General features: G+C 42.3%; 1 protein-coding gene across 1 annotated transcript; it reads left to right on the plus strand.

The window, feature by feature from the left end:
• The first annotated feature begins 2,494 nt into the window (after positions 1-2,494).
• LOC143793524 (uncharacterized) lies at positions 2,495-10,084 on the plus strand. Its single transcript, XM_077280573.1, has 6 exons — positions 2,495-2,509; positions 8,097-8,156; positions 8,266-8,334; positions 8,771-8,993; positions 9,253-9,412; positions 9,502-10,084. Exons 1-6 carry the CDS (start codon positions 2,495-2,497, stop codon positions 10,082-10,084), a joined length of 1,110 nt encoding a protein of 369 aa, XP_077136688.1.
• Positions 10,085-13,599: the final 3,515 nt, after the last annotated feature.

Here is a 13,599-nt window from a genome sequence, read left to right on the forward strand (position 1 = left end):
CTACTGCCCCTGATACCCCAATACTGAGCCGCTGCTGCCAATACTGAGCTGCTGCTGCCGTATGTGACCCTATTACTGCCCCTGATACCCCAATAATGAGCCGCTGCTGCCGTATGTGTCCCTATTACTGCACCTGATACCCCAATACTGAGACACTGCTGCCGTATGTGTCCCTATTACTGCACCTGTTACCCCAATACTGTGATGCTGCTGCCCTATGAGACCATATTACTGTACCTGATACCCCAATGCTGAGCCGCTGCTGCTGTATGTGTCCATATTACTGCACCTGATACCCCAATACTGAGCCGCTGCTGCCGTATGTGTCCCTATTACTGCCCCTGATACCCCAATACGGAGCCGCTGCTGCCGTATGTGTCCCTATTAATGCCACTGATACCCCAATACTGAGCCACTGCTGCCGTATGTGTCCCTAATACTGCCCCTGATACCCCAATACTGAGCCACTGCTGCCCTATGTGACCATATTACTGCACCTGATACCCCAATACTGAAACACTGCTGCTGTATGTGTCCCTATTACTGCACCTCATACCCCAATACTGAGCCGCTGCTGACATATGTGTTCCTATTACTGCACCTCATACCCCAATACTGAGCCGCTGCTGCCCTATGTGACCCTATTACTGCACATTATACCCCAATACTGTGCCGCTGCTGCCGTAAGTGTCCCTATTATTGCCCCTGATACCCCAATACTGAGCCGCTGCTGCCATATGTGTCCCTATTACTGCCACTGATACCCCAATACTGAGCTGCTGCTGCCGTATGTGTCCCTATTACTGCCCCTGATACTCCAATACTGAGCCGCTGCTGCCATATGTGTCCCTATTACTGCCCCTGATACCCCAATACTGAGCTGCTGCAGCCGTATGTGTCCCTATTACTGCACCTCATACCCCAATACTGAGCCGCTGCTGCCCTATGTGACCCTATTACTGCACATTATACCCCAATACTGTGCCGCTGCTGCCGTAAGTGTCCCTATTATTGCCCCTGATACCCCAATACTGAGCCGCTGCTGCCATATGTGTCCCTATTACTGCCCCTGATACCCCAATACTGAGCTGCTGCTGCCGTATGTGTCCCTATTACTGCCCCTGATACTCCAATACTGGGCCGCTGCTGCCGTATGTGTCCCTAAAACTGCCCCTGATACCCCAATACTGAGCCGCTGCTGCCTATGTGACCCTAATACTGTACCTGAAACCCCAATACTAAGCCACTGCTGCCCTATGTGACCATATTACTGCACCTGATACCCCAATACTGAAATGCTGCTGCCGTATGTGTCCCTATTACTGCACCTGATACCCCAATACTGAGCCGCTGTTGATGTATGTGTCCCTATTACTGCACCTGATGCCCCAATACTGAGCCACTGCTGCCCTATGTGACCCTATTACTGCACATTATACCCCAATACTGAGCCGCTGCTGCCCTATGTGACCCAATTACTGCCCCCGATATCCCAATACACTGGACAAGCGGTGGATACTGCGTCCGTGACACACACACAGCGTCCTCACTTGTGGCCGCCTCCACCTATAATACAGGAGCCATTTACTCACAGGGACTCTGGTTCCCCTAATTACCATGATATCTCATATCAATTATATGAGGTGCATTGATGAACGTCTTGTGTATGGACCAAAACATCATTGTATGTACTATACCTCATTAAAAACTTTCATTCACTGCATCTTCGTATTTGTGTGTGCCAAGTTTATCTTTACCAGTATCACGGTTTGGGCACCTACTTGAACACCACTTCCTAGTAGTGCCTACGTTATCTATATCAATGACAATCCCAGTCTTCTGAATCCAGTCTATGGAACTCCATTCAGAGAAGGTAACTCCATAGAATGGAGCAACAGCCACTACCGAGACTCGGGTGCTCTGAACTGAGGAGATGTCAGTAAGGTTAAGTCAGTTCACAGCAGTCAGGTTTCATGAGGGTAGCACGAGTGGTGGACTAATGAGCGATCACTCATTTGTCCGGCACTTGCACTGCCCTTATGAGATCCGGCCGCTGTGAGCTGAAGTGATGTCAGGAAAGTTACCTCACACAAAGGCTAGTTTTCATGAGGGCAGCGTGAGTGCCAGAAGTCCGTGTTCAGAGTCTAGAAGACAATAGGTGTCTGGTACGGACCCCCAACTGTACCGCTCAGATTCACCCATCACCAGTCCTGAATCAATAAAGTTAGTCAATGAAAGCCAATGCTTACAATACCAGGTTTTGAAGGATGAAACCATATTAAGTAGTCCTTTATCTACGGAAATAAAGATACCTGGAAGTTTGTGTGACCTCCTCCCTCTACAATCACCCATATGTTTCCTGACTGCTTGGTTGCTTGAGGGCAATTTGAGCTGTATTTTAAAAAATGTCCTGCAAGACCACAGTATAGACAAAGTCTAAAATCTTTTCTATGTTTTTTCTCCACAGCATGAAAACTAACAACTCCAACATCCAATGACTCCACCTCAGGTAGATGAACATGCTCCTGTGGAGTATATAGGGCACTCTGCTCTCCACCACTGCTCTCACAAATTCTGTGGTCCATCTACAGTATATGGCCTGGATTATGGCCTCTGCCAAAGAACAAGGTCAATCATAAAGAGCCAGAGCATCATTAAGAGATTCAGACAGATCTCTATGGAATTGGTACTTGAGGGCTGTATCATTCCTCTGAACCAGTAGTGTAGCTACCGGGGGGGGGGGGGGGGCAGAAGGGGTAGTGGCCCAGGGCCCCACTTTCTGAGGGGGCCCACCCGGGTCTACACTACTGTATCTGTATTGGCGTGCACACTGGACCGATACAGTTACATTCTGCAGAAGAGCAGGGAGACATGATCTCCCTGCTCTGCCGACAGCCACTGTGTGGCCCCTGAGGAGGCGGTGTGGGACCCTGTGCCAGCAGTGGGCCCCGTGCCTGTCATCACAGGATCAGCTTGATGAGAGAGAGGAAGGGTTACGCTCCTTCTCCCATCATCCCCCTGTCAGCGTCTGACATCACTGACGCCGACAATGAAAGGGGGTAGTGACACCTGCTGTCATGAGATGAGCAGGTGATCAGAGCTCCGTGGGAACAGGGAGGAAGAAAGGTAAGTAATTTTTTTTTTATCTGGTGCATTATACTATACAGACTGTCTAATGGGGGTGCATTACATTGTACTGGCTGCCTAATGGGGGTGAATTATACTGTACTGGCTGCCTAATGGTGGTGCACTATACTATACAGATTGCCTAATGAGGGTGCATTATACAGTACTGGCTGCCTAATGGAGGTGCATTATACTATACTGGCTGCCTATTGGGGGTGTATTATACTATACAGACTGCCTAATGGGGGTGCATTATATTGTACTGGCTGCCTAATGGGGGTGCATTATACTATACTGGCTGCCTAATGGGGGTGCATTATACTATACAGACTGCCTAATGGGGGTGCATTATATTGTACTGGCTGCCTATGGGGGTGCATTATGCTATACAGAATGCCTAATAGGGGGTGCATTATACAGTACTGGCTGCCTAATGGGGGTGCATTATGCTAAACAGATTGTATAATGGGGGTGCATTATAATATACAGGCTGCCTAATGGGGGTGCATTATACAGTACTGGCTGCCTATGGGGATTTCATTATACTGTACAGGTTTATGGGGACTGCATTATACTATACAGGCCTATGGAGATGCATTATACTGTACTGGCCTATGGGGAGTGCATTATACTATACAGGCCTATAGGGTGTGCATTATACTATACAGGCCTATAGGGAGTGCATTATACTATACTGGCTGCCTAATGGGGGTGTATTATACTATACAGACTGCCTAATGGGGGTGCATTATATTGTACTGGCTGCCTAATGGGGGTGCATTATACTGTACTGGCTGCCTAATGGGGGTGCATTATATTGTACTGGCTGCCTAATGGGGGTGTATTATATTGTAATGTATTGGAATGTATTATACTATATCGAGGACTATTTGGCACATTATACTATATGGAGGCTATCTAGGGGGCCACCATGCAGTGTGGGGATTACAGTGAAGGGGCCATCACACAGTGTTGGGGTCATCAAGCAGTTTTGGTGCTACTAAGGGGTCAGTATACTGTGTAGGGGTACATTACAGTGAGGAGGCATCATGTTATGTATAAGAGAGCATCATGCTGTGTATAGGGGAGCTGTACAAGGGGAGACTTGGGACATTATTCAATGTTAAGTGGGCACTTATTATTATAGGGGAACTCAGGTTACTGTGACTATCAAAGAGGCACACAGAGCAATATTACTTTCTAGGGAGCAAAATGTGGGCACTGTTTTCTAGGGCACTTGTACCGACATTACTATATTCTAGAGGGTTGCTTTAAAATTTAGAGGGCACAGAGAACCACACAGCAGGTGCAGTAATAGGGACACATACGGAAGCAGCATAGGGTTACTAGTAGGATGATGAGTTTGTGCAGGTTGGGAATAGATGGTGACATGCTGAAAATATGAGAAGTGAAATGTGTCTTTGTTGTAATCTATGCAGACGAGTCCTGGGTGGAAGAAGTTGTGTTGGTCTGGGCCAGATGGAAAAGACCGGAAAAGTGGACAACTCCATCAGAAAGAACATCAGCGGTAAGTCACCATCTGTAACTGTTCTGTAATCTCTTATATGTTCTGCATGGCTGGTATTTACCACTCACAATATGGCGGTAATATAAGTGTTGCTCTTTGTATAGAGATTATTTTCAGCAACAGCGCAGTCATCTGGTGAGGTTCTCCTCCACTATTAGGGTGCGTCACCCTGTTGTAATCAAGGTTACCTGGTTAGGGGCCCACTCAGAAGCTTCACCCCCTGAACCAAAACCCTAGATACGCCTCTGCTCTGAACTTTTGTGTACCATCGTCGAAATCCATAGAATAGTGTTTAGCGGTGTGGCTCCCCTGTGTCAGGTTCATGATCTTGGTCTCAGCCACTTGGATTATTTGATGTTCCTCATATATTAACCCTAAGGCAAAAAAAAATAGCGTCCACGTAAACTTGTTCTAGAACTTGTGGGATCAGTGAAAACGCCAGGGTTTGAAGACCCACTGTCAGGAGGGACATAATTATTCCTCCCTGTTGCGGCTCACCCCCTGATGACTGAGGTAGCAGGATGAAAGTAACCTTCAGCTCTCTTTGAATACCCTATACTGGTCCTTATCCCCTGAAAATTTATCAGAAATGGTCACTACAGGTTCAGGAGAGATCTTCTGCACGTCTGGATGTATACACATCACAGCTGCTGCTGGCAGTGGAGAGTTATGGGAAGTTTTCATCAAACTAGGTAACTGACCCTACAACTTACCTTGAAGTGATTCAAGATTCCAATATTCCTTAGCCAGATGTTGAATTATTTGTGTCAGATTCTCCTCCTGATCACAGAGCAAGTGAACAGAATCGATAGTGGTGAAAAATTTAATAACTAGCTGTGCCGAGTCATTTCCCATGGACAAGTCATGATGCAGGGAAGTCAAGGAGTCCATAGTCATATGACAGGAGGGTACATCAAAGACAAAAGGGGTAATACAAACGAGTAGTCAAATACAAGGTGTGGCAACAAAGATCAAAATATTACAACTCAGAGCAAATACACCAATTGAGCAAGGCCACAACTGGCAATGGTCTGACTATTGCCAGCCTGCTAAATAGCCAGGTAATCACCTTGGACGGGAGACACCTGAAGAAAACCCCACAAGCCGGGGCAAATTGTACAGCTGGGCTGTCGTTCACAATACTGACAGACAAACATACCCCTGACTCAGATTTGATGACTAAGTTGTCACTCAAAACACTGACAGCCTAGCACGCCCTTGATAACATAGGATGGCCGATCTGTCACTCACAGTGTCTTTAGGACACTGTGAGTAATAATAATAACAATAATTTTATTTCTGTAGCGCCAATATATTCTGCAGCATGTTAAATTTTAGAGGGGACTTGAACAGACAATAAAAGACATTACAGCATAACAATGATCACATAAATCCACAGATACCTAGAGGAATGAGGGCCCTGCTCGCAAGCTTACAATCTATGAAGAAATATGGGAGAAACGAAAGGTGGATTGTAACAATTGCTTTCATTGTTTTAATCAGCCATAATTTAATAAATCGGGTGTTCATGTAGTGCTGCATGAACCGGTAACCAGCCAGAATGGGTAAAGGTACAGACACAGAGGGCTATCAAATGCATAAAGCATGTGGGAACATGATAAGAGGGTCCTGGTTATGAAGAAAAATTTGAATGGGCAACACAGGGATAGTTAGATAAATATGTTTAGGATAGTCTAAAGAAATGCGTTTTTAGGGCTCACTTAAAAGTGTGGGTATTGGGTATTAATCAAATTTTCCTGGGTAGTGCATTCCAAAGAATTGGCACAGCACGCAAAAAGTTTTGGAGATGGGAGTGGTTGGTTCTGATTACTGAGGATGTTAACCTTAGGTAATTAGCAGAACGGAGAGAATGGGTAGGGTGGTAGACTGACACGAGGGAGGAGATGTGGGGTGGTGCTGAACTGTGGAGTACTTTGTGGGTGAGAGTAATAAGTTTATATTGAACTCTGGAGTGGATGGGCAACTAGTGCAATGACTGGCACAAAGTAGAGGCTTCAGTCTCCCCGCTATTCTCCGGCCTCTCCCCTCTGTCAATCCCTTCACTGGCTCCCCATTGCCCAGAGACTCCAGTACAAAACCCTAACCATGACGTACAAAGCCATCCACAACCTGTCTCCTCCATACATCTGTGACCTCGTCTCTTGGTACTTACCTACACGCAACCTCCGATCCTCACAAGATCTCCTTCTCTACTCCCCTCTAATCTCCTCTTCCCACAATCGTATACAAGATTTCTCTCGCGTATCACCCCTACTCTGGAACCCTCTACCACAACACATCAGACTCTCGCCTACCATCAAAATCTTCAAAAAGAATCTGAAGACTCACCTCTTCCGACAAGCCTACAACCTGCAGTAACCACCGATCAACCAAACCGCTGCATGACCAGCTCTACCCTCACCTACTGTATTCTCACCCATCCCTTGTAGATTGTGAGCCTTCGCGGGCAGGGTCCTCTCTCCTCCTGTACCAGTCGTGACCTGTATTGTTTAACATTATTGTACTTGTTTTTATTATGTATACTCCTCCTCACATGTAAAGTGCCATGAAATAAATGGCGCTATAACAATAAATAATAATAATAATAATAATAATGGTTGGTGAGGAATATGATCCTGGCTGCAGCATTCAAGACAGATTAGAGAGGGGAGAGTATAGTAAGAGGTAAACTGATTAGTAGAGAGTTACAATAGTCCAGATGAGAATGAATAAGAGCAACAGTAAGGCTGGGTTCACATTGCGCTAGGTGTGTCCGTCTAACGGACTCGTTTTTAAGTAGTAAAAACGCAATGTAACGCACATACTAACACGCCCATAGACTTGCATTGTCTAACGCATCGTGACGCATCCCTAAATTGGTATGCGTTTGTCACATAACGTTTTTTTTCTGACGGACCTTCAACGCGGCTTGCAGCGTTCTCGGGTCCGGTCAAGCTAACGCACTACTAACGGAAGCATTCATTCTGCCATAGAAGGCTATGGCAAACGCAGACGCAAATCATGAAAAATTTCCAAATAGGACCACACGTTTTAATAGCGTTTGAGGGTGGTCACATGTGTCATGTGACAGGAAATGTGATTTCGGCCATTAAAGGAGGAATATACCAACCACACATTAGGACTACTGCACGTGACAGAGTGTTGCAATACCTCTCCTGAAATGTAAGTACATTTCTATATATATATCTCAGTATACATCATGGGAGTCTGTAAAATGTCCGTCGGATGTGTGTGTACTAAACATTGCTTTGTTGCACACAGATGTCGGATACAGATGTCAGCAGCAGCAGCAGCAGCGTGTCTGCGATTTTTTCGTCACAGTCGGTAGGCTTGCACTTTTAAAAACCACTATAATGTTGTGTGAAACTCCATTGTATTGAGCTAGGCATAACAATCCTGTTTATTGTTTTACTGTGAATAGGAGTCTTCTGAGCCCGAGGCTGCTAGACCACCCCCAAAAAAACATGCTAAAAACACAAAGGTACATAGCACACATGTTGAATTTTTCAGGCATAAATTTATTGATCCAATGAATGTTAACATAATTTAATGTTAAAAATTTTTTTTTTTACATTTTACATACACAATAGGTGGTGCAACACGGAGGACACAAAAGAAAGAAGGTCCCAAGCCGTCTGTCGTCGCCACAACTGCCAGTGGTAAATATCAAATTAGAAATATTCTATCCAATATTTATCAACAATCTATCTATTCAATTTCTATCTACTATACCTATAAAATATCAACTATCTATCGCTCCATCTATTTGTCAATCTATATCTATGTATATATCTATATCCATGTATCTATCTATTTATCTATCTATCAATATCTATGTATCTATCTATATATATATATCTATGTATCTATCTATATCTATCTATGTATCTATCTATAAATATGTATCTATCTATATCTTTGTATCTATCTATCTATCTATCTATCTATATCTATGTATCTATATATCTATCTATATCTATCTATATCTATGTATCTATCTATTGCTATATCTATGTATCTATCTATCTCTGTATATATGAATATGGCCATCCAGTGAAATTGAAACTATCAACCTAACTTTTTGTGTTTACCTAGTCCAAGTCAGCGGCCAAAAAAAAAAGGATTGTCGTTGACGAAGAGCCATTGACTATCCACAACGAGACACTGATCAACCTTGTGGAAGCCAACCCCTCCATATGGGACCAGAGCGACAGCTCCCACCATGACATCGTGAAGAACCGGAAGTTGTGGGATCAAATAATCTGTCACTTTGATCCCCGATACATGGAGAAGTCTACAACCTCAAAGAAAAAAATTGGTAAATATTGGTGACGTAACATCGGAAAATGTAAACAAAAAAAAAAAATCTATCCTATCAACCTATCCACTTGTTGTCTATCTCTCAATTATGAACTATCTGTACACTATCTATCTATACACTATTTCTAAAAACTATTTCTTAACTATCTATCTACTATTTATATATCAACTATCCTAGCAAACTATGAAAAATGTTTCCTATATCTTAAAACTATCTGTCTACTATTTTTATGTATATATTTTTTTTAAATTTAAAGCCGATGCTGTCCATACCCGTTGGAAGTCCATCCGCGATCGCTTTGTCCGTGACTACCGGAACAATCACAATGCTCAAAGTGGATCCAGTGGTAAACGGGTGACCCCGTATGTGCATTACGACCAACTGCTCTTTCTTCAAAAAACATTGTCTCAGCGCTCGTAAGTACAAATACGTCTGTGTGCGAGACACAATTGTTTTAAGGAAACTAATTTACTTTATTTATATTATTTTTTTTTTTGGGTTACAGCACGATATGCAGTACCGCTGCTCCTAGACCGACAGAGGAACTGGAGCCTTCTCCAGTGGAACCAACGCAACCTGAAGATGTGTCTGGCATCAGCGAGCCACGATCTGCGGACAGAAGCACTGTTGCTGCAGGTGTGAGTGCCCGGTTGCAATCACAGCGTGGACGCAAGCGAGCAACACAAAAAGATGAAGCTGATGCAATTATCGTGGATGGACTCCAACGGGTAGAGGACATGTGTCGCAGTGAGCTGAAAGACCTGAGGCGAGAAATTACCGAGCTGCAAGCACGCGAGTCTGTATACTCTGCTAATGAGTGGAAGCTACTTTTCTTATCCTATGAGCCTGTAGCACAAAATATCCCGGCACATAGAAACTTTATGTTTAGACAAAGACTGAATGAGCTTCTAGAGGAATTTGTGGGCCCACAAGAACCCGCTCCATCGGGAACTAGAAGAATGGACTTGCCGGCCTACAACCCTCAATATAGAGGCCGGGGTGAAACGAGCGTGGAACCTCATAGACAATGTAGCAGTCCATCATATAGTTGGGCAGACAATATGCCCGTGCAGTACCAAAGTCTTTAGTACAGTTCAGTGTCCCCAGCCAGGTGCAATTACCACGTTGCAAGTTTCCCTTTTTTTTTTTTGTTATGTTTTTTGTTGTGAATTTCTATTTTCCTTTTTTTTCATCCCTATGGGATATCATATGTTAAACCTGTGTACCAAAAGTTTGTTGGTTTGTTGGAAAAACCCATAAACATTTTGTAAACTGTTTCAAATTTAAGAATCTTGGATGACTTTAACTTTTAACACAACACAACTTTATACACGACATAAGGTAATTTTTTACACGACATCAGGTTAAAAAACTTTTTACACGACATAAGGTAACTTTTTACACTATGTCACTTTTTACACGACATCAGGGTAACTTTTTACACGACATCAGGTTAACAACATAACTTTTTACACGACATCAGGAAGACTTTACAATATTTTCACACGTATCTGTCTTGCCATGGAACATGGCCTTCATGTGTGAAGTAGTGTGCAAATTGATCCCGAATCCTCATTATTTGTGCTGTTGACCGAACTGCATTCGATTCAATGCTACTGAGGTTCGACTCACAATCATCAGGGTCTACCACCTGGGTTTCATGTCTCGCCACAAAATTATGCAGACAGATGCACGCCTTCACAACACGGTCCACATTTTCTGGTTGCAGTTGCATGCAGGTTAGTAAAATCTGCCATTTTAATGTCAAAATCCCAAAGGCACACTCCACATAACGTCTAGCCCGGCTCAAGCGATAATTAAAAATGCGCCTGCTGGAGTCTAGACTACGGCTTGAGTAGGGCTTGAGGAGATTTTGTCCTAGTTGGAAGGCCTCGTCACCAACTAAAACATAGGGCAAACTTGGGCCTTCGGTCCCCGGAAGAGGTCGTGATGATGGTATGTTTAAACTTTGGCTGTACAAACATCGGCCCATGTTGGAGTCTCTGAATACTCTGGAATCGTTAGTCCGGCCATAAGCACCAATATCCACAGCAACAAAACGGTACCTGGCATCCGCAATAGCCATCAATACTATAGAAAAGTATTTCTTATAGTTATAGTACAGGGAACCACTATGCGCAGGTTTCTGAATCCGTATGTGCTTTCCGTCCACGGCACCAATACAATTGGGGAAATTAGCCACATCCTCAAACTGTTGGGAAATCGCTAGCCACATTTCTGATGTTGGTGTTGGTAGCACAAGTGGTTGCAAGTTATTCCAAATGGCATCACAAGTCTCCCGAACCAGTTGGCAAATTGTTGACTTCCCAAGTCTAAACTGATAATGCAGTGATGCAAAAGTTTCTCCGGTAGCCAGATATCTGTCGACATTCAAAAAAACAAAACAAAAAAAAATTAGGATTTTTAGTGATCAGCTAAAGGCTAGTTACAATAGAATATACAATTGCTAAATGAACATTAGGCCACACGATACCGAGATCTAGTCTTTGTTAATAGAATGCTAAAAAAAAATGTATAATTACCTCACAGTCACTACTAGACGTTGCTCCGCACTGATGCTTTCACGAAAAGTGCTGCGATGATGATGTATCTCATCCTTCACATGCGAGAGCAGAACATCAAAGGTCTCAATGGACATCCTTAGATAGCGTTGGAATTTGGAGGGGTGATCCCGAAGCTGCACATACAGGGTGTGAAAGGCACCATATGTACTCCGCAAGAAATTCACTTCGTGGATCCAATATCTCCTTTGCGAACTACGCTTTCTCTGACGAAGTCGCAACCGCATCAAGCGGAATCTGACGAGCTCAGACACAAACATCTTGCTAGCAGAAGTTCACTCAATGCTTTCAAAATGGAGAATGAGTCTGTGCCCACACCCGACAATGACAAAAGGGAAAAAAAAAAAAAAAAAAGGACAACTTTATTGACAGTGACAAACGCAGACAAACGGATGCATCCGTTTAACGCCATGTACTTGACGCAATGTGAACCTAGCCTAAGAGGTTTTGCAGAGTCGAAAGTAAGAAAAGGTCAAATTCTAGAAATCATGACAAAAAGCAGGGGTTTTGAAGCCACTTACATTTTTTTTACCACAATGAAGGCAAACCCTGTAATAAAATGATTTGCAAAATTTCATAACTTTCCATCCTAGACCAAATTATAACAAACATATTTTAGTTACTCTTCAAATGTGTGAAAAATAGTTTTAATAATATTAATGAAAATGTAGTGAAATTATCATTTTTTATTAATTATAATTAATGCTTACAATTTTTTTTTTTTTTTTACTAAAACAAGCATTTCACATAAATATATTTTTACCCTTTAAGCTCTGTTTAACATAAACTCCTTGAATAGCTATATATTTCTTAAAAAAAAATATGACATGCCAAGACAGAGAATTGATGTCCTCTCAGAAAATGGTCCCATCAAAGCTCTCAGGATTTCATAACTGAATCCAAAACTTTAATATATGCTCTTCAATCTTCCTTAATTGTCATAAATATTTCCCCATTCTCTGCCCTAAAAAATGTAACCTTTCTGAGCAATCAAACTATTGTTTTTCACATCTTCGTAATTATTATTAAAGGATCATAAAGCGTTCATGAGATTTGCAGCCCTTTGCACGGAAAGATGAAGCGTCCCAAAGGAGATATTTTATCTCATCTCTTCCAGTGATATAGCATATGGAGTGGTATCTCCAGGCGCTGACATTAACACCATTGCCGCAGGTAACACATTTAGTCGTGTTGGCATAGGACAATAAATATACCATTTCCTGGCATAAATTAGACATCTATTGAGATTAATATTGAAGTGCTATTGGTAAAAATCCTAAATAACGGTATAGAGTCTATAGAGGTAATTCTGTTAGATTCACCTCTGCTTTAGTTCCTGCCACAAGACAAAACAATCCCCTATGGTTGACACAGAGCATCAAGTGTTTTATAATAGTCTAATTGTAGCTAATGGTTTGTGCAGCTAATTAAGGTCTATGAATTACAGTAATCAGTCAGCCTCATCTTCAGAACCAGATCGTTCCATTCAACTGTCCCTTGAGTGAAGAACAAGAAAATACAGCGTAATCATCTGAAAGCCTCATTAGAAAACCAAAAATGAATTACATTTTTTTTCTTATAATTATTACAAAAATATTTGCTTAGGAAATATTGGTTGAAAAAGGAATTCTGTGCATCAGGTTTTAGCTGTAGAGCTGTTTAGTGGAACTTTTGAATTAAAACCTATATGGTACATAGAGTAAGGGTTTGGGGGCCAATAAAAATATATCAATAAAAATATACATCTTTGTTTTGTTACTTTAATCTTTTGTACTTTTAAACCTTTGTGCGCTTTTTTTTTACTAATGGCAAATAAAAATAAAATTGTGCAAAAGAAAAATATGTTAATATGTATACAGAGGGGAAAATAAGTATTTGATTCTGTGACGATTTTGCAAGTTTTCCCGCCTACAAAGAATGGAGAGGTCTGTAAGTTTTATCATAGGTAGACTTCAATTGTTAGAGAATGAATCTTAAAAAAAATACAGAAAATCACATTTTATGATTTTTGCATAATTCAT

This window comes from Ranitomeya variabilis, chromosome 1 (genome assembly GCF_051348905.1).
Source record: "Ranitomeya variabilis isolate aRanVar5 chromosome 1, aRanVar5.hap1, whole genome shotgun sequence".
Lineage (NCBI taxonomy): Eukaryota > Metazoa > Chordata > Amphibia > Anura > Dendrobatidae > Ranitomeya > Ranitomeya variabilis.

What these genes read in the sequence shown, in the direction of transcription:
- LOC143793524 (XM_077280573.1), top strand. An exon ending in AACATGCTAAAAACACAAAG is followed by an intron (nt 8,157 to 8,265) that starts GTACATAGCACA and finishes CATACACAATAG; the next exon opens with GTGGTGCAACACGGAGGACA. An exon ending in AACCTCAAAGAAAAAAATTG is followed by an intron (nt 8,994 to 9,252) that starts GTAAATATTGGT and finishes TTAAATTTAAAG; the next exon opens with CCGATGCTGTCCATACCCGT.